We start from the raw sequence: 21,653 nt of genomic DNA, 5'->3' as shown, positions 1-21,653 counted from the left end.
AAACGTGTTAATTACAACTCTGACCATGTCTAACGATTGGTGCTGACACATGAAACCAACATCTGGAGCTTCTGCACATCAGACTGGGACACTTCCTAGATTGTTCACCATAAACTACTGAAACACGTTCTTCTTTCTTTGTGTCCACACTTGTTTTCAACGTTCAGCAGAGATTTCATGTAAATGATGAAACAGAGAACTTTGAATAAAACAAGAAACAAAGATTTTTACACAACGTTCTTGTTCTCTTTGTTGCATCTTGCAAATCTAATGAAACCTTCCTTCTGCAGCTCAGAGTGCTTTGGTCTCTGAGTTTCTGCAAATTGTTTCTATTTCTTAAATGAATCACGTGGTTTCAGAGAAGTGACCATAAAAGAAACGACAGATTCACAGAGACAACTCAGTCTTCAGCCTCATTTCATCATCCAGCTCTTTACTCTCTGCTCGCTCCTCTGACTGCAGCAGAGCCTCAGCAGAAAGTAAGGATGGCAGTTTGGGACAAAAACCTTCTGTGGAGCTTCATGTTCCTGCTGGCAGGTAAGACTGAAGTCTTATTTTGATCCTGTTTTAGTGACGATCAGTGAAAACAGGGTTCAGAGTTTTACTTTGACTCGCTCGCTGCTGCTGCTCTGCATCCAAATCCTGTTTAAAGCCACAAAAGCAGAAACCACATATCAGAGATGTGAGTCTGAATGTAGAAGATCAATAAAGTGATGGAGGAGCTTTAGAGGTGGATGTGATCATTGTAACCACCTTAAAGCTGCTGAGGGGAAATAAAAAGGAGAAGTTATTTTATGTTATTTTTAGTTTTCACACAAACATTTTGTAACAGACTCATTATTTCTGACTGACGTCACATTTACTTGATAGAAAAACTTTACAGTTAATATTGAAGATAGCAGGTTTCAGTGAATGCAGTCATTGATTTTATTATTGGAACTTATTTATTTTTTTATTTGCTCATTGATCTTCTCGTACCTCCTTCCTGAGATCGGTGCTGCTCGGCTCGTGCTGGGAACCTGGTGAACAGTCAGGCAGTTATTTAAGGAAGTTGTTGGCTGGACACTCGAGTTCCTTCGTTCTTCTTCTTCTTTTTTGCTGACCAGCTTTGCTGTGACGTCTTACTGCTTATCAGATATCAATGATGAGGATGTACACATCCTGGACAGGGAGAAACGCTGGTTTGAGGGCGGAGTCAAGGAGGCCATTTACGTGAAAAGGGAAAGACCATCTCTGAATCGAGGAGGGGGTCTAAGGGTACATCTGTCACCATCTTACAATGCTGTGATACAGCAGCCATTCCCCAACTCTCTGTGAATGGTACTCATGGCCATTGATCAGTGGGTTTTGGTCAGTGGTCATAAGAATTTGCATAATTATGATTAAGGAACTGACCTCCCAGCCCATTGTTCCTTCAGTGGGCTGGTTTCAGTCATTATGCAAATGTACTGTTTATAAGGTTTGGGGAAACCTGCAGTCAGCTGAGACTGAAGAAGTCACTTGGATGAGTGACGAAACGTTTCTCCCACAAAATGCTACGTCCAGATGAACAGAATCAACTTTTGGAGATTTACTTTCCTGGATGATTGAGAATGCATCAAGACGTTATCTTATCTTACCTAAACATGGCTCCAGAATTTTCAAATTTTCTGTTTGAGTCTGTTTGGTTTACGATGCCTGTTGAAGGTTTATTCATTTTAACTGCCGTAAAATTCAATCACAGTTAAAAAAAAAAATTGTATTTCTACAGAATCCACACACAGACAGGATGAACATGCTGACTCCACACAGGAAGGCCCCACCTGGTTCACAGAGTTCATCGACTCAGTGAATCTAAATTAGCAAATGTAAATAAATGTGAAAACACTGGAATAAAGTTAAAGGTAGTAGTTTCTCAAATAATAAAATCCAGTAAATTCAGTGAAAACACCAAAAAGCTCTGCAGTGATGCATCCAGTGGGATGTCACGAGAATCAGGCCCCCTCAGTTCATTTCCTCCAAATATTAGCTCCTCCCCCTTTCTTCTATTGGCTGCTCAGATCAGGCAAACCTGCTAATTTCTAAACATTATGGCTGTGGCTAAAACATAAACAGTTGTTTGTTGCTATTATGATGTGACGGTCCTGTGGTGAAGGTTTGGTTCAGGGAAGGATCGTGGCGTTGTTAGAAATATGTGCTTCGTTAGTTTAGATCTTCCCTGCATCCCTGTTCCTGTCAGTATAACAGTAGACACTAGAGGGCGCTGTCAGTGGCTGGCTTTAAGAGAAAGCTGTTTGCTTCAATGACTGAAAAGTTCTTTCTTTTTTAAATAGAAGTCAGTCTCTGCTGTCAGTTGGTTTCCACTGAATTTCTGCAGTGAAATATAAAACTCATAGTGAGCTCAGCGTGAGTGACACAAAACAAAGTTTTAATCCTGACCTGCTGCAGGCTCAGTGTGAAAACAGCGTTTAATGCAGCAGCAGTCACTAATACAATAATGAAAACCTGCTTGTAGTTTGTATGTTTCAACATGATTCATATAAATCATAATTCTTTATCAGTTTTTATCTGTGAACCATCTGTTTCCAGGTGCTGTGGGTCAAACTGTGATCTATCCTTTCACGTCTACCTGTGCTGTCAGAGGATCCACTGTCACCCTCCCCTGCACCTTCACACCTCGGAAGTCTTTCAATGATGGTCAGAGAGAAGTTCCTCTAAAGATCGTCAGAGTCCTCTGGTGTAAGAACCATGAGATCTGTCAGGGTGACACTCCATCTGTGTATGACAGTAACTTAGCAAACAACGATCCTCGTTATCAATATCTGGGAGACATGAAGGCAAACTGCACTTTACAGATCAGAGATGTTCAGCAGGGAGACAACGCAAGCTTTGTCTTCAGGATGGAAGCTGATAATTCTAGAGGACATTTTACTAACCAGACAAAAGTGACTGTCAGAGTTGTTGGTGAGAGAAAAATATCCTGACATTAATAATAAATAAACATAAATGAGCGTTCAATGAAACTAATGAACACTTTGATTTTAGATTCGACTAAAATGAGAATAATCTGCAGTGATGATAAAAAGTTGAGCAGAGGTGAAACCATCACACTGCTCTGTGCTTCAGTCTGCACTTTCCACCAACTGGAGGTCACCTGGTTGAAAGATGGCCACGCCCTCTCAGAGAATGGCTCCTCTCTTGAGCTAGACTTCCTGAATGCAGAGGATTCTGGGAACTACACCTGTGCTCTGAAGAACATGAAGACTCTCTCTGAGCCATACAGCCTGCAGGTGGAGGCTGGAGGTTTGTTCACTTTTCAGGAGCTTTTCCATTTTCTAAGACATCATCCAAACTGAGAAAACACAAACTCTACAGAGATGTGGGAGCGATCTCCGGCCATAATTTCAAACTGAAAAAAGAAGCTTAAAGACTTGCAAAGTGTTTTGATAGGATGAAAATGAATCAGAATCAGAATCCTTTATTGATCACTAGGGAAATAATTAGAATCCCTGCAAACTGGATTCTTTTTTATGTTTCGAGTAACTTTAAGTAACTTTCCTTTATGTCTGAGTAGAGGAATTCTTTCATTACTGGTTTTTCTCTTTAGTCAATAAAGTTACAGCATGTGAGCACAACTTTTTTCCTGTTTTAAAATTAAAAAAGGAAAATCTATTTTTTTAAAACAAAACACCACCTCAACAGCACCCAGTGACATTATGTGAAAAATCAAATAAATAGAAACATGATCGGACACTCAGGTCACTTCACTGACAGCACAAACTCATCACTCATGATAAATTATATGGAGGATGAAAACTGATTTAAATATATAAATACATAAAAACAGGTTATTAAGTACATGTTTTAAACTTCAGCCATGTTTCTGTTTTTACAGCTGGTGGTAACCTTCCTCCGATACCTGGTCTGCTGTTTGTTGTCCTGCTGGCTGTGATCGCGCTCGTACTCTTCATCATTGAAAGGTATAAATCAGTCTGTGCTCCTCTTCAGTAGCAGCTGAAGGTGGCTGTGCTGAACCTGAGTTATATTACATTTTAGTGATTTTACTTGTGTTCATGTAAAGTACACGTATGTAGCATTACATCACCTGTGTAATTAACAGTATAACAGTAAAGCTTTCTCTGCCAACACTTCCACACAAAGCTCTTTCCTGCTGAAGACACAGACAGCTGAGCTTTGGTTCAGCAGCCTGTGTAAGTGTTCACATACAGCCCACAGCACAGGTGGAGGTCTGACGTCAGGAAACACAGAAAGGATTAATTGTCCTGAAATTATCTGAAGTACAAATGTGAAATCAGCCTCCGTCTCTCACACCTCGTGTATATATGTGTGTTGACTCGTCTGCCCTGACCCTCCCACAGCTCCCTCACCTAAACAGAGTATTTCCTGCTGTTTCTTACATGATAAAACACACGAGGGAAAAATATCTCAATTCCATCATCTGTGAAAACAGTTTTACATCAAATCATTTTTCATACTCAGATCTTACAAATACACAATAACACACAATAACACCCAACACACACAAGCTTCCAGTTAAGAAAACTTCACTTTCTCAGTTTGTGGGTTTGTTTAACTGCTGATTCTTACTGTTTATTTTTTTAAACACATAATGATTTTATTAAATATGTTCACAGCATATTATGAGTAATTATAACCTTAACCCTAACTTACATGTTCTCCTTCTTTATCCACATGTTTGTTTTCTTTGTAGTTTTTGATATTTGATTGTAAAATCAGTCATATTGTTACAGGAAGCTGAGAGCAGCCGAGGGTCAGAGAGCTGCTGAAGGTGAGTTACTGATGGCAGGAACTGTGTTTAATACACTTTAAACCTTTTATTGAGGATAATGGGATAGATTAAGATATATTTTCAAAGTGATGACTTGTTAAGAATAAGCAGATGATGCAGTAGGCTAAGTGTGGTGAGACGACGTCTAATGGGAGAAAGAAGAAGAGATCAGTGATTCCTTTACAGAGCTAACTAACAGCCATCTTTCTGTTTCTGTCCTCTTCACTGTTTTTACGTCTGTCTGTGGTTTCAGCTTCCTGATAACGTCTACAGCAGCGTTCAAGAACAACATGACCAACAGGAAGCTACACCTGTGTCTAGCTCACACAGGAGAAATAGAATAGAATAGAATAGAATAGGTCTTTATTGTCATTGTAAATGTACAGCTAAATTTTATGTGTCCCATGCCGAGCCTGCAAGAGCAAAAAATAAATATCTAAATAGTAAAGACAGCAGGAATAAACAGCAAACAGAAGAGATGTTTACAGTCTAGAGGAATATAGACGAAAATAAGAGAAAGGCAGCCAATGGAGAGACAAGTGTTTGACAGCAGTGCAAAGAAAGGACTTGACCTGAGTCTGTGTGAGTGTCCTGTGGGATGAGGGTCCCTCAGACCATGGCTCAGATTGGTGGGTGATGTGGGGGGAAGAATCTGTTAGTATGTCAGGAGGTGTGGCACCTGACTGACCTGAGGCACCGACTAGAGGGCAGCAGGTCAAACAGTTGGGGGGCGGGGTGTGAGGGGTCAGCTGTGATGGCCCTGGTTTACCTGAGACAGGAGGATCTGACGATGACCTCTGGGGGGACAGAGTTGGTTGGACGGATTGAGGCCAGTTGGTGAGGAAGTGTCTGATCCAGGAGCTGGGGGGTCTGAAGATGTTCCAGTTTGGTGGTGAGGCTGTCTGGGATGATGGCGTTGAACGCTGAGCCGTAGTCACCTCTGACTGTCGACCACAGAACCAAACACAGAGACCAGAGGAGGAGCTGCAGGAAGCTCCAGTCTGACTTTCATAAAGCAGCTCGTCGATCATTGTGGCCGAACTACTGAAAGCATTTAGAAAACTAAAGATTTGCCTCCAAATAAAAGAAAATATCTTTGTGGACTCTCTCAGCACAGATCGTGTTTATATTAACGTGAATAATTCAGACATGATCATGTTAGAAATATTAACTGGTTAGAAAGCCTGAGTGTGTTTTTGTGCCCTCACACTCTTTATAAGGGAAATAAGTATTGCATTATTTGTCATTAGTTACTTTGTTGCTGTGTTAAATGTGGTGTTGTGTAATTAAATGAATTAATAATTCAGTTATAGTTTCCTGTCTGGAGTTAAGAAACATCCATATCTACCACCTGACTTCTCATTTTAATCTGCTCCCAGTTCTGATTGAGGAAGATTTAGTTGTGCAACGTCTGAGCTTCAGAGTGGAAGCTGCTGAAAACCAACCACGCCACAGTTTCACCACTCGAGACGCAGCAGAGGAAGTTTCCTTCATCCTGTTGTTTCACACAGCACACGATGAAAGACGGCAGCTTGTGTTTATAGTGAAGGACTGATTGTTGAACTGTCGATCGGTGAAAAATCAAACGCTTGAACACGTCTACTTTAATTTCTACATCGTAAAATTAATCCAAAATAAAATAAGATGGGATTGTGTCACTAAAAGAATGAAATAAAGACTAAAATAAAGTCTGGTCTTTTAATTTATCATTTTGAGGATGAGACCTGATGACATATGAAGTGTGAAAATGTGTTTCCAGGGAAGTTACTCTAACAAGCGGCCTTCTCAGATTTGCAGAAACAAATCAGTGAGAAGACTTCGTCTTCAGCCTCATTTCATCATCCAGCTCTTTACTCTCTGCTCGCTCCTCTGACTGCAGCAGAGCCTCAGCAGAAAGTAAGGATGGCAGTTTGGGACAAAAACCTTCTGTGGAGCTTCATGTTCCTGCTGGCAGGTAAGACTGAAGTCTTATTTTGATCCTGTTTTAGTGACGATCAGTGAAAACAGGGTTCAGAGTTTTACTTTGACTCGCTCGCTGCTGCTGCTCTGCATCCAAATCCTGTTTAAAGCCACAAAAGCAGAAACCACTTATCAGAGATGTGAGTCTGAATGTAGAAGATCAATAAGTGATGGAGGAGCTTTAGAGGTGGATGTGATCATTGTAACCACCTTAAAGCTGCTGAGGGGAAATAAAAAGAAGTTATTTTACGTAATTTTTGTTTTCACACAAACATTTTGTAACATTATTTCTGATAATAAACTTCTGTTCTGAGGTTTTTCTACTGCTTGTCTTATAAATTAGGTTAAAGAAATGTTTGTTCTAGATTGGATCAGTTGAAAGGTCGCTCTGCTCTCGTGTGATTGGTTGCTTCACTGTCAGGTAATTGTTGTATCCCTGGACTTTCCTAAAGGTGGTTCAGGAGTTAAACAGCTGAGTTGTGGACTCGGACTAAGCGTCTTGTTGAATGTGGTTCAATCTGCTGCTGAACAGTAACGTGCTGGGAGATCTGCGGTCGGGTAGGCAGTCAGTACTGGACACACTCACCAGTGAGACCAGTCAGACGTGCAACAATCATCTCATAACACCACAGTGATCTGTGTGAGTGACAAATGCAACGAACTGAGAGAGAGAGCGCGTATGTATTTAAACTGTGTAACATCTCTCTCCCGTATAATAACTGCTGTCCCAGTTATTCAGGTACCAGCTGCTCTGCAGAGGTTGCCCTATCCAGATCAGGATTGTGACCTGATACTACAGGCCTGCAATATTTACAGTGAACACAACTTTCACACATGAAACTGTTAACATGAAACGCACAAAATAAAAATCCAACAACTGTTAAACTGATGCAACAACAAACGACCCGACATTATTATGAGGGGGTTGATATCAGACAGGACAGCTGGTGTGTTCAGTTGTGTGCACACGTGTGTTTAGGCGTTCATCCAGTTGTCCTTCTTGACAAAGTTGTTGATGATGACAGCTTTGTAAACCTGCAGCAGCTTTGCTCTGGACCTGTTTGTTCTCAGTGTTTTTTAACCAGAAACATCAGCAGCCAACGAGGTGATCTGTGCTTCACCATATGTGAGCTATACAGTCCAATTCATGGCCTTTAGCCTGGGAGAATGAAAGGACTTGCCATATTTAGCCAGGCTACATAACTCTGCATCATCAGAGTGACCTGACAGCTCATTAAATTTCATATAAATCATAATTCTTTTTCAGTTTTTATCTGTGAACCATCTGTTTCCAGGTGCTGTGGGTCAAACTGTGATGTATCCTTTCACGTCTACCTGTGCTGTCAGAGGATCCACTGTCACCTTCACACCTCGGAGGTCTTTCAAAGAGGGTAAAAAAAATATTCCTCTAAAGATCGTCAGAGTCCGCTGGTGTAAGAACCATGAGATCTGTCATGGCGGCACTCCATCTGTGTATGACAGTGACTCAGCAAACAACGATCCTTGTTATCAATATCTGGGAGACATGAAGACAAACTGCACTTTACAGATCAGAGATGTTCAGCAGGGAGACAACGCAACCTTTCGCTTCAGGATGGAAGCTGATCATCATGAAGGACATTTTACTAACCAGACAGGAGTGACTGTCAGAGTTGATGGTGAGAACATAAATCTTCTCTTTCTAACATAAACATCAGTCAGAGACATTAATGAGTGTTCATTGAAACTAATGAACACTTTGATTTTAGATTCGACTAAAATGAGAATAATTCGCTCCAGTGATGATAAAAAGTTGAGCAGAGGTGAAACCGTCACACTGCTCTGTGCTTCACTCTGCACTTTCCACCAACTGGAGCTCACCTGGTTGAAAGATGGCCACACCCTCTCAGACACTGGCCCCTCCTTCCATCTCCACTCTCTGACTGCAGAGGATTCTGGGAGCTACACCTGTGCTCTGAAGAAGAACATGAAGGCTGTCTCTGAGCCGTACAGCCTGCAGGTGGAGTCAGACTCCAAAGAAGAAGCAGAAAGTAGGAGGCTGACGTTTGTGTTTTTGTTTGTTTAAGCAGCACCTTTTCTTTCTAGTGAAAGACTTTTGTGACATAACTGCAAACCAAAATTTAAAAGCACCTTGTGACATTATGCCAGAAATGAGAAGTTAAATTTATATAAATAAATACAAAAACAGGTTATTAAGAACATATTTTAACTTCAGATTTTTTCTACATTTCTTTATGTATCATTTGTGTTTCACAGCTGGTGGTAACCTTCCCCTGATAGCTGGTGTGAAGTTTGTTGTCCTGCTGGCTGTGATCGCGCTCGTACTCTTCATCATCGAAAGGTACAAATCAGTCTGAGTTCCTCTTCAGTAGCAGCTGAAGGTGGCTGTGCTGAACCTGAGTTATATTTCGGCGGTGAAGTCTTGATGGCAACTCTGCTGAGATTAATTAAACCAAAGCTGTAGGCTTCAATGAAGAAAATTAACTTTCTATCGCCCCCTGCTGGTACTGGAAGTTACTGCAACTTACGTGTGCATGCCCATTTCACATCAATCTGTTTAACTCTTTAAAATATTATCCTGAGTAACTATAGTCTTGACTCACACATTTTTATATGTTCTCCTTTTTTATGCACATGTTTGTTTTCTTTGTAGTTTTTGATATTTGATTGTAATATCAGTCATATTGTTACAGGAAGCTGAGAGCAGCAGAGGGTCAGAGAGCGGCTGGAGGTGAGACGGAGCTGAAGGTGAGTCACTGATGGGAGGAACATCCTCTGTTATCAAAGTCATTTTCTATTTGATTTGCAACAATTTTTAATCCCATTTCCCCCACACGTCTGTGTTATTGAGGAGAGTGAGGATGGAGGGTTAGATTAAGACATTTGTATGATAGGAAGACTTAGTTTAGGAGAACAGGCACATCAGACTGTAGGCTTACTTGTGTTTTCTATCATTTTTAAAACAGAATAATAGTATAACAGTTTCTGTCTGTGGTTTCAGCATCCCGATAACGTCAACAGCAACATTCAAGAACAAGATGACCAACAAGAAACCAGCCGAGCTGTGGAGGACGTCAGCTACTCCTCCGTCCACTTCACACAGAAGAAACAGGAGGGCAGGTAGGACAGACAGATGTGTCAGCTGCAGGGATGGAAACTCCACATCTGTTTGGTCTCACTGAGGAGAGATTTTAGATTTTCAGATGTGACAGAAACTGATAAATAAAAATAATATAAATTTTATTGTTCATGCAGTTAATAAAACACAGCAAGACTGGACAGGTCTCTGGACAGCATACTAACCATTTTCCTGGTGGGCAAACACACTTTTGTCCCAATGGGTGAGAAGGTGGAGCTGAAAAGCTGAAAAAAAAGAAAAGAAAAAAACCTTTGTGTATAATTGTCAAATTAACGACATGTTAGCTGTCAGGCTTCTGCACTGTGAACAATCCAGCACATAACAGCAGGGTGCAAGACGCAGGCAGGGCATACATGAAACGCCATAACCAAGTGGCCGGCGCAGAAACATCTGTGCGGAGTATCGCCTGGAAGTCCCGAGGTCAAAATGCCAAGGGAGGTGGAGAATGACCGAGCTAAGATCCCGTGGGACTTCCAGATACAGACGGACAAACTGGTGATGTCTAACCAACCGGACATAGTGGTGGGAGACAAACAGAAGAAGACGGCCGTAGCGATAGATGTAGCGGTTCCGAATGACAGCAACATCAGGGTGAAGGAACACGAGAAGCTGGAGAAATACCAAGGGCTCAGAGAAGAGCTGGAGAAGATGTGGAGGGTGAAGGTAACGGTGGTCCCCGTGGTAATTGGAGCACTAGGTGCAGTGATTCCCAAGCTAGAGGAGTGGCTCCAGCAGATCCCGGTGTCGTGCCAAAGTAGGTATCCCCGACAGAATTTGTTTCCCCTGCCTCGGGAGCACGCAGGAAGCACTGATGTTTTAGTTTGTGAAAAAGTGAAAAATTAGTATTGTCACATTACCATTCAGTTTGAGGAATACAACGGAAAATTATATATTTATTGTTCTCACGTGGTATCGGATGGGATTATTTTAACAAACGAAGAACACTTTGCCTGATAATTATTTTTATCCTCCTGTAACTTTACTATATAAAGAGCTAAATGCTCCAAAGTTTCAGGAGTAATACGTTATAATAAGAAGTGTTTGTGAACTATAAATCAACAATGTAGGATACTCTTTGTCCGTGTTTTGGACAGCCCAGCATGTGGTCCCGATGCAGGGGAAACAAATTCTGTCAGGGATACCTACTGTGGCACAACACTGGGAACAACATCGGAGATCTCTGTCCAGCAGTTAAAACAAGAACAAGTTGTCTCTAAACTTGGGAATCGAGAGTTTCTTGTAATTGTTAGTCTGCCTGTCTGTCGGTTCCACCTGCACTTGTGCTACCATCAGCTGATTTCAGTTTATGTGCCATAGGAGGGAAAAGCGGCGCAGTCCAAAACCTTGAATACGGCACGATCGGAGTATGAACACGTGTGTAAATGTTAGATAGGAGACAGCGTAGAGACAAGTGCTTGTGTGAATGGGTGAATGTGCAAGTTGTGTAAAGCGCGTGTACTCAGAATAAGAAAGAGCTATATAAGAACCAGTCCATTTATCATTTATCAATTCCATCTGTAGTCGTCTCATATTTCAGAAAGCTGTGCGATGATTAAAGTTGATCTCTCTGACAGACTAAGTTTATTTATTATTTATGACTTTTCTCAGGCTTAATGTTTAGCTTTTCTTCACCTATTTATGTGTTGTTATTATTATTATTAGCATTATTAAAATGATTATTATTTAATTAAAATGAAACACCTATGAAAGCTCCAGTAACTCAAAAATCCTTCTTTTGTTGTTATCTGTTTTTCAGGCAGATGCAGAAGGTCGATGATGCCGTCGTCTACTCTTCAATAGCCAAATGATGATACACACACACACACACACACACACACACACACACACACACACACACACATATAGATATATAGATGTAGTTGAGGATGCACACACACAAGCTTTGAAGCTGATCCTTCCACCGTCTCGTCAGCGCTAACCTGAAAAGCTATGAAGGCTGAACTGTGTTAATATGCTGTTATAAAGCTTTAAAGCTCACTGTGAACATTTGCTTACATGTGAATTTCTTCTCATCACTGCTTTGAGCAACTCTAATGTATTTCTCTGTTTGTAGATGAAGAAACAAAGTTTGCTGTGTTTGGATTAAAAAACATCTAAATGCCTTTTCTTTACTACTAAACATTTTACTAAACAGGATAACTTTCTGAATATTATTCAAGGATTCCTTTGCATTCATTGGTGGTGTTATGATGATGAATAAACTGAACACCACTGCCCTGTGTGTGGAAAAAACTTGCACAGATTCAGGCCTGTGGGCTCGACGTACTCTGAGCTCCACTTAGAAACATCAAATGCACAATGAATATTTTCTGAAACACATCCTGACGAGTGGCTGTGTTTACCTTTTACCTTACACTTTCTCACACTGTCCTTTCCTAATATGCACATATACACAGGGTTCTGCATCGCAGTTTTGGCCAAAATATTTGGAAATGACTCATCAGTTACTATGTTCTTACAGAGCTAGAAGAATGCTATGATGATGGGGGCGAATATAAAAATCATTAGTTGTACAATACTTCCAAAATTGTTATTCTGATCATTCATTAATACAGAGACAAAGTCTTATGAATAAGAACAGTCCTGTGAAAAAATAAGTACGTTCAAACTACATAAGAATGAAGAGCCCGAGCAGAAACCATAAAATGCACATTTCAGTGAGTGAAAGCTGGTTCAGTCGCTCATGGATTTGACCTCTGACAGTATGTAATTCCTCAGATGACCACCAGTCGGCATCAGAGTCTAAAGTAACTTCAATCTTGAAGGAACTTCAGTTATTTATAAACCAGTTTTACTTGATGTTCAGCCAAAGAGAGCGTTTTTAAAATCATTCATTTTTTAATAATAAGGAATATAACTTTTTTAAATTGAACTTTATTTAAAATTAGTCGATTCACAACAACAGCCATCTGAAGGTGGTTTATATTGTAAAGACCTTACATCGTTAGAAAGAAACTCCAACCTTTTATAAACAAGTACTCAGATACATTTCGAAGGAAACATATTTAATTGGTTATTTGAAAACTAAGTTATATAAATAAAGAGTGAAAATAAAGCTGTTGTCTTGCAGGTTGATTCATGTTGTTACCCTCACCTGTATAGATTGAGTCATTCGGGAGGAGCTCAGAGTAGATCTACTCCTCCTCTGCAGTGAAAGGAGTCAGCTCAGGTGCTTTGGGTCTCTGACCAAAACACACTTTGTGAGTACTGATGGTATTTTTCTTTTTTAATGAATGGTGCGACAAAAGCAGGAGATCAGTACACTTTGAAATGTCCATACTGGGTTTCAGCTCACTGCAGCAGCTAAAATCACCTCTGCTGCCTCCTTTCAGTGTGGAGCTCTACTCTGAACTCCTCCTGAATGACTCCTCTCCCTGTCTCTAAGGCTGAGTGCAGACACTCTTCAGTGGAGACTCACCAGAAATGTTTACATCGCTCGCTTTGTGAGGAGGATGAACCCACAGGGTCAGCATGGTTTGAGACATGCACACAGAGAGTGAAACACATCAGCTGAACTCAGCCTGACAGCAAAACCTGAGGACAGTCTTAAAATACAATTCTTAATGTGTAAAAATCTTCAGCCCGGAGCTCAACTTTAATGAAGCAGTGTGGGATGGTTATGAGAGAGAACAGAGATATCCAAAGAAGAGCTCTGAATGTTCTTCAAGAAGCCTGGAGAACTATTCCTGATGGCTGCTTACAGAAAGGACAGAAACTCTGCCTCGGACTGTGTGGAAAAATGAAGGTGCTCATAGCTTATATTGACAGTTTTTACCTTGTACGCTGTATTTCCAGCTTTGTTTGTACATATTTAGTAAACCTATTTCCCATTTTTCCAGCAAAATATAAAGAAATGCAGGGTGGCTCAAGACTTTTGCACAGTTCTGTACATTAAGGGTACATAAAGATACACCTGTCCAACCTGATCATTACTTAGAAATGGGAAAAGCCAGAATTCCAACGTTTTCCATATATATAAAACTTTTTCTCCTGGTTTGGCTCCTTCCTCAATCGTCACTTTCTAAGAATTCTCCTTTAGAGCCGAGTCGAGGACTCTCTGAGTGCCGTCTTCTACATCAAACACATCTTTATTTCAGACATGTAATGAAACACAGAGAGCTTTGAATAAAACAAGAAATGCAAAAAGTACAAGTAAGAAATTACAGTAACTATAAGAAGGTTTGTCTGATCATGAAGCAAAACTGAGTTCAGTCATTTAGTGAGCTAAATTTTATCTTCTTCTTTTTGTGCATCTTGTAAATAACAGTAACTATGAAAGCTTCCTGCAGCTCATTATAATGTGTCTACAAACTGTTTATAAACGTAAAGTAACTTTTATAAACTGGGGCTTGACAGAGTTTGCAGGACTCAGTGAGAAGACTTCCTCAAAAGCCTCATTTCATCATCCAGCTCTTTACTCTCTGCTCGCTCCTCTGACTGCAGCAGAGCCTCAGCAGAAAGTAAGGATGGCAGTTTGGGACAAAAACCTTCTGTGGAGCTTCATGTTCCTGCTGGCAGGTAAGACTGAAGTCTTATTTTGATCCTGTTTTAGTGACGATCAGTGAAAACAGGGTTCAGAGTTTTACTTTGACTCGCTCGCTGCTGCTGCTCTGCATCCAAATCCTGTTTAAAGCCACAAAAGCAGAAACCACATATCAGAGATGTGAGTCTGAATGTAGAAGATCAATAAGTGATGGAGGAGCTTTAGAGGTGGATGTGATCATTGTAACCACCTTAAAGCTGCTGAGGGGAAATAAAAAGGAGAAGTTATTTTACGTTACTTTTAGTTTTCACACAAACATTTTGTAACATTATTTCTGATAACAAACTTCTGTTCTGAGGTTTTTCTACTGCTTGTCTTATAATTAAGGTTAAAGAAATGTTTGTTCTAGATTGGATCAGTTGAAAGGTCGCTCTGCTCTCGTGTGATTGGTTGCTTCACTGTCAGGTAACTGTTGATGCTCTGGACGTTCCTAAAGGTGGTTCAGGAGTTAAACAGCTGAGTTGTGGACTCGGACTAAGCGTCTTGTTGAATGTGGTTCAATCTGCTGCTGAACAGTAACGTGCTGGGAGATCTGCGGTCGGGTAGGCAGTCAGTACTGGACACACTCACCAGTGAGACCAGTCAGACGTGCAACAATCATCTCATAACACCACAGTGATCTGTGTGAGTGACAAATGCAACGAACTGAGAGAGAGAGCGCGTATGTATTTCAACTGTGTAACATCTCTCTCCCGTATAATAACTGCTGTCCCAGTTATTCAGGTACCAGCTGCTCTGCAGAGGTTGCCCTATCCAGATCAGGATTGTGACCTGATACTACAGGCCTGCAATATTTACAGTGAACATCACTTTCACACATGAAACTGTTAACATGAAACGCACAAAAAAATCCAACAACTGATAAACTGATGCAACAACAAATGACCCGACATTATTATGAGGGGGTTGATATCAGCCAGGACAGCTGGTGTGTTCAGTTGTGTGCACACGTGTGTTTAGGCGTTCATCCAGTTGTCCTTCTTGACAAAGTTGTTGATGATGACAGCTTTGTAAACCTGCAGCAGCTTTGCTCTGGACCTGTTTGTTCTCAGTGTTTTTTAACCAGAAACATCAGCAGCCAACGAGGTGATCTGTGCTTCACCATATGTGAGCTATACAGTCCAATTCATGGCCTTTAGCCTGGGAAAATGAAAGGACTTGCCATATTTAGAAGACTACATAACTCATCATCATCAGAGTGACCTGACAGCTCATTAAATTTAATATAAATCATAATTCTTTTTCAGTTTTTATCTGTGAACCATCTGTTTCCAGGTGCTGTGGGTCAAACTGTGATGTATCCTTTCACGTCTACCTGTGCTGTCAGAGGATCCACTGTCACCTTCACACCTCGGAGGTCTTTCAAAGAGGGTAAAAAAAATATTCCTCTAAAGATCGTCAGAGTCCGCTGGTGTAAGAACCATGAGATCTGTCATGGCGGCACTCCGTCTGTGTATGACAGTGACTCAGCAAACAACGATCCTCGTTATCAATATCTGGGAGACATGAAGACAAACTGCACTTTACAGATCAGAGATGTTCAGCAGGGAGACAACGCAACCTTTCGCTTCAGGATGGAAGCTGATCATCATGAAGGACATTTTACTAACAAGACAGGAGTGACTGTCAGAGTTGATGGTGAGAACATAAATCTTAATTCTGCAAATAATCATTCATCATTAAGAATTAATAAGTGTGAAGTAATATAAACACTTTGATTTTAGATTTGACTAAAATGAGAATAATCCGCTCCAGTGATGATAAAAACACCAGCAGAGGTGAAACCGTCACACTGCTCTGTGCTTCAGTCTGCACTTTCCACCAACTTGAGGTCAAGTGGTTCAAAGATGGCCACACCCTCTCAGAGACCAGCCCCTCCCTCCCTCTCAGCCCTCAGACTGCAGAGGATTCTGGGAGCTACACCTGTGCTCTGAAGAACATGAAGACTCTCTCTGAGCCGTACAGCCTGCAGGTGGAGGCTGGAGGTTTGTTCAGTTTTCCAAAACCTTTTTTAAAATTTTAAGACGTCATCAGACTGCAAACACATGACAATGATGGTCAGCCTGACACCAAATCATCTCCAGATCAGCAGCAGAATAAAATTGGGACATTTGTATCTGGAAAAAGTCCTTCGTGCAAACACTGTTTTTATACTCAGCCAATAAAGAACCACATGTAAAACATGTGAAGAGCTTTGTTCACTTTCATAAATCTGTAAATCCCAAAATCACAGCACTCAGTGATGTCACTCATGAAAAGTCATATGGGGAGAAAATGACTTAAATATAAATAAACTTTAGAAGTTTATTTATTTTATCTTTTACTGCTGTGACGGAGTTACACCGTCCCGGGCCGCAAATAGCTGATATGGGCGCATACACGCACCACCACCATACAATTACCGTGGCTGCTCGTCTTTTAGTCGACCAGGCAGATAAACAAAAAGGGGTGAGAGGTATATTTTGAGTGGCGCAGAGGGTGGCCAACATATATATATTTTTGCTTACCTTTAATAAAGCCAGTCGCGTAGACTCTCTGTGATCGCCAATAAGACGAGTGGTTATGCAAGCCGATGGTATGGTGTTCCGGGGTTCAAATAGTGGGTTCGCGCGCACGCTTGAAAGGTCACGTGAACTGCATTATTGTTGTTTGGTTTTTTTTGTTATTGTGAAACACTGTAGGCTGCCTGGAAGTGGCCATAAATGTCTGTATATACATATATATGTATTGTAGGAATATAGCTGGAAATAGGGATGGGTATCGAAAACCGGTTCTTGTTGAGAACCGGTTCCCACTGTTTCAATTCCTTGGAATTGTTTGCCATTTTTGCAAATGATTCCCTTATCGATTCCAGTCGCCCCGAATGACGTCACCGTGTTGCGGAGCGTCATTTACCTGGCAGGAAACATGGCGGCTCAAACGCTCAAAAGTTTGTTTATACTTTACGAGAACGTATGACAACAGGGCAACTTGCAGTACTTGCAAAGCAGATATTTCATTTAAGGGAGGAAACACTACGAATATGCAAAAGCATTTGCTCACAAAAGACGCGATGACCTTAAATGAATGTCGTGTTTTTAATTCCGCTCCAGACTCGTGAATCTCAACCAGCAGCAGCGGTAACGTTTGCACGTCCTCTCCCGTTAATACGGCAGGTAAATAATCAACTAACAGTGCATATTATGTTAGCGCGATCTGCCTTATTACAAAACCTGCCATTACTGTGCATTTAGGTGACCATGATGAGAGAGACAGACAGAGTCTGGCTGGCTCAGATGCTGGCAGTTCTCGCTGCAGTCTACCGGTAGCGTCTCCTTTCAGGCCAGTATGTCACCGAGCAGTGACTAAGTTTGTGGTCAAAGCCTTGCACCCATTTGCTGCAGCAGATGCCCCCGATTTTCGGTAAGTGAATGTGTTTAATTGTAGGCAGGGACATTACTGGATATTCTTGTGTAATTGCTACAGAATAATTTATGTTATACTTTGTTATTGCTACAGAAGAATATTTATTTTATTATTTTACATTTACAATTTTTTTTCCCGGGGACCCTGTGACACCCCATTGAAGAGCCGTAGGCTGTGGATCTCTTAAGATCTCACTGTTGGGTTTGTAAGGCCATGTTACTCCTAAATTTCTATCTTGTTCAAAGAGAAGATATAAAACAAAGTTCTAAGCTAATCGACCTTAGTGTTCTCCTTTTTTAAAAAGAATCGATAAGAGAATCGATAAAGAATCGAATCGTTATACAGAATCGAAAATGGAATCGTGAAAATCTTATCAATACCCATCCCTAGCTGGAAATAAGCTGAGGGAAAAAAGAGTGTTTTGGGAAAAGAAATAATAAAGGGATGACTATTATGCCTAGTGGGAGGGGCAATGGGGTATAAAAGAAGGCAGTCAGGGCCTACCTGGGCTTTATGTGAGATGTTACAGAGAGGGTAACATGCAGACTGGCTCAGCCGCTTGTATTTTGTATATAGATGTTTGTTTTGTGTTGAATTGAGTTCGTTTTCTATTTTCTTTGTAAATAATCCTTTTTGTGCACCTGGGAGGCCGGCGGAATAAACTAGTGATGGGTAGATGAGGCCTCGTGAAGCGTTTCAGCACATTCCCCAAACTGTATCGATACTGTGTCGACACAGTGTTGCTGTTTTGCTCCATACTGACTCCTGCTGGACCTTAAATATCATTGCAGGCAAATTACTTGAGACTCACAACAGACACTGATTCAATGACCTAGTCATACTTGTATCCACTGTAAGGTATTGTACTTTCCATTGAAACATTTTATATCTTTTACATTGCAAATATTGCAGACATCTTTAAAATATATTGTGAATGACATTATGTGAAAATTAAAATGAAAGTATTGTGAATGTAATATTACCCATTTGACTCAGAGTTTATTATAAATTTCTATTCAGAAAAATAGGTTTATTCAATGTTTTAGCATTCAGTCTATTGCGTTGTTTTTTTTTTTTGACACCATTTCCCCAGCTTTGGAAAACTCACAGGCACAGATGAAGCTGGGGTACACAAAAACTGTAAAGCCAGGTGGAAAAGGTTCAGATAAATGTCTTCCTATTCCCCCAGTACATTAAAGGATCCTCTGATCTTGGAATGTTTCTCTCCAACACTCTCCACAATACTAAGGGGTTGTCAATCCTTTATAATAAAATTCAGGACTGCCTGGCCCAGAACAGTCTTCATAGATGCTTGATTTCAAAATAATAAAACACATATTAATAATAAAAAAAAGATGATAAAGCTGTTCAGTGTACCTGTGTTCATTCTCGGTGTGTTTGTCTCCTCATTTTCATATTTGGCTCTGTAATGCCTAAACACTGAGGAGGTGCTTTTGTTTGTGTAAGAAATGCAGAACAGACGATGATTTTAACCTGCATAAAATGAAATAAATCATTTACACTGCAGGTCACATTGCTGTTTTTCCTATTCTGATAGATTACACTGAAACAAAGACAGACAAACTATTTGCAGTTAAAAGATCAAAATGATCCCACACAGCAGAAACATTTCCATTTTGTTATGGAGAGATGTGTATTTTTATTTGTCTTTGCGAGAGTCATTTTGTGGGGTTTTTGGTGGCGACTCGTTCCGTTGACAGATGCGGATGCGGTACCTTTTAAACACAGTTTGGCGCGTTGGTAATGAGCGATACAGCAGCTGTATCGATCACGTGACTTTTTCTTAAAGCAACGCACGCACCGATACAGGCTTCACTCTGTGAGCTTGATACATGCGCCGGTGCGTCAGTGTTGCTGGACCCATCACTAGAATAAACTATCCACACTGAACGCTTCCTGACTACGCCTGCATTTGTTCGGGAGAAGTTTAGGAGAGGACCCCGCGACAACTGCATGTTTCTATCTGTTGTTTGTGTTTTAGCAGCTGATGGTGTCCTTCGTCTGGTACTTGGTGTGGTGTTTGGTCTCCTGCTGCCTGTGATCCTGCTCCTACTCTTCATCTTCATCATCAAAAGGTGCAGAAACAGACGGTCTCGAGTGTTTGAAGTATTTCATGTTTTACTGGTTTTACTTTAGCAAAGAACCAAATTATGTGAAGTTGGTGTGAATTTCACACTTCAGCCTCAGTAAACACGAAGCAGACATTCACCTTAAATATATAAATCAAAGGTTTATTTTTTTTAAATAATTAATAATAAAATAAAATGTGTTTGCTATATATTTATGTCAATCTGGAAAATATCATCCAAACAAATCTCTTTAAATTGTACTTGTAATAAATGAGAAAAATGCAGAAGTGTGATAACATTTAGAAATTATTATGCTTCCTCATGTTAATATTTTCCTTTACACGAATAAAGACATTTCCACCACAGGCTCATGCAGAAAGGTACAAACTGCAGCCCAAGAATGAAAGAGTTGATTAAGAGACAGTTGGCAAAAGTTCTGTTAAATACTTAATAATCTGAGTAGTTTTTCATATTAATAAGAGACAATACAATCAATACAATATCAGCTGATCAAGTCTGACATCACAGCATGTTTCCTAACTCCTAACCTACTAATGTGTGTGATTTATAATCACATGGAAACATAATATTTTCTGTCTTTGTGTCTGTTTTCTACAGTCCTGTTGTGATCATACTCATAAATACTGATACTGTTGCAGGAAGCTGGCAGCTGCAGAGGATCAGAGGGCTGTGGGAGGTGATCCGGAGCAGAAGGTGAGTTGGTGATGGGAGGACTTTACCATGAAATGAATCTTATAGGATGTGATGTGACATTCTGTATAGTTTATTATTTTAGCAATCTTGAGTTCAAAATGTGTGCATTGATTGAAAGTGTGCTGCTTTGATTCTGGATCTTCAGTCGTCTGATCTCTTTGTTTCTCTGCTGTGTCTCAGCATCCTGATAGCATCTACAGCAACATCATGAAGTCTGTACAAACTGAGGCAGCTCAGCAGCAGGAACCCGGCCGAGCGGTGGAGGACGTCAGCTACGCCTCCGTCCAGTTCAAACAGAAGAAACAGGAGGGCAGGTAGGACCCAGAGATGGAAACCTTTAAACACTCATGTTTGTGTCGTCACACAAACAACAGACAGCTCAGATTTGTGGCTGAAGCAGCTCCAACAAACAGACAGTGATGAAAGATAGAAACTTTATTTCTGCACAATAACACCACAGAAGTGTCTGTCTATGCTGCATTCATAGACATGCACAATATTGTATTTAATATTGTGCTATCTACTGTACAATATAAAGCGCCTTGAGGCGACTTTTGTTGTGATTTGGCGCTATATAAATAAAATTGAATTGAATTGAATTGAAAATTCATGAGCTGTCATCAGATTATTTTCTTTTGATTTTTGCTTCGTAGGCGCCTGCAAGCGGCGAATGATGACGTTGTCTATTCCTCAGTGTCCAGTCGAGGATGAATCGCAGCTCTCTCAGCATATCCCCGCACTCCCTGATGAGGACTTCACTACGGAGGGAGATGACATTCACTGGACAGATGAAACTGCTGAATGCATGCTACAACATTGGAGTGAGTGTGTAAATGGGGACTCCCCATAAACCCGATTAGACGGGAGGGGGTGAGTAATGGTGTAGTTAATTTGTCGACTAAATTCCAACCTTCCACTGCTCAGCTGACCCTGTTGAACAGAGGCCTTAACTTTATTCCCACGATAGGCTATAATAAAAATCTACTTTTACAA

General features: G+C 40.7%; 3 protein-coding genes across 3 annotated transcripts; all 3 read left to right on the top strand.

The window, feature by feature from the left end:
- The first annotated feature begins 485 nt into the window (after positions 1 to 485).
- LOC134635584 (uncharacterized) lies at positions 486 to 5,133 on the top strand. Its single transcript, XM_063484959.1, has 5 exons — positions 486 to 537; positions 2,569 to 2,943; positions 3,025 to 3,282; positions 3,875 to 3,959; positions 5,043 to 5,133. Exons 1-5 carry the CDS (start codon positions 486 to 488, stop codon positions 5,131 to 5,133), a joined length of 861 nt encoding a protein of 286 aa, XP_063341029.1.
- A 1,558-nt stretch (positions 5,134 to 6,691) lies between these two features.
- Positions 6,692 to 11,695, top strand: LOC134635582 (uncharacterized). Its single transcript, XM_063484958.1, has 7 exons — positions 6,692 to 6,743; positions 8,044 to 8,406; positions 8,497 to 8,778; positions 9,005 to 9,089; positions 9,442 to 9,496; positions 9,750 to 9,868; positions 11,644 to 11,695. Exons 1-7 carry the CDS (start codon positions 6,692 to 6,694, stop codon positions 11,693 to 11,695), a joined length of 1,008 nt encoding a protein of 335 aa, XP_063341028.1.
- Positions 11,696 to 14,374: 2,679 nt separating this feature from the next.
- On the top strand, positions 14,375 to 21,371 carry LOC134635581 (uncharacterized). Its single transcript, XM_063484957.1, has 7 exons — positions 14,375 to 14,426; positions 15,727 to 16,126; positions 16,222 to 16,436; positions 19,862 to 19,952; positions 20,606 to 20,660; positions 20,841 to 20,974; positions 21,314 to 21,371. The coding sequence occupies exons 1-7, from the start codon at positions 14,375 to 14,377 to the stop codon at positions 21,369 to 21,371; spliced, it is 1,005 nt and encodes a 334-aa protein (XP_063341027.1).
- Positions 21,372 to 21,653: the final 282 nt, after the last annotated feature.

Source organism: Pelmatolapia mariae, linkage group LG10_11, assembly GCF_036321145.2.
Source record: "Pelmatolapia mariae isolate MD_Pm_ZW linkage group LG10_11, Pm_UMD_F_2, whole genome shotgun sequence".
Classification (NCBI taxonomy): Eukaryota; Metazoa; Chordata; class Actinopteri; order Cichliformes; family Cichlidae; genus Pelmatolapia; species Pelmatolapia mariae.
The sequence above is the reverse complement of the archived record's forward strand: the minus strand, read 5'-3'. Positions and strand labels throughout refer to the sequence as shown.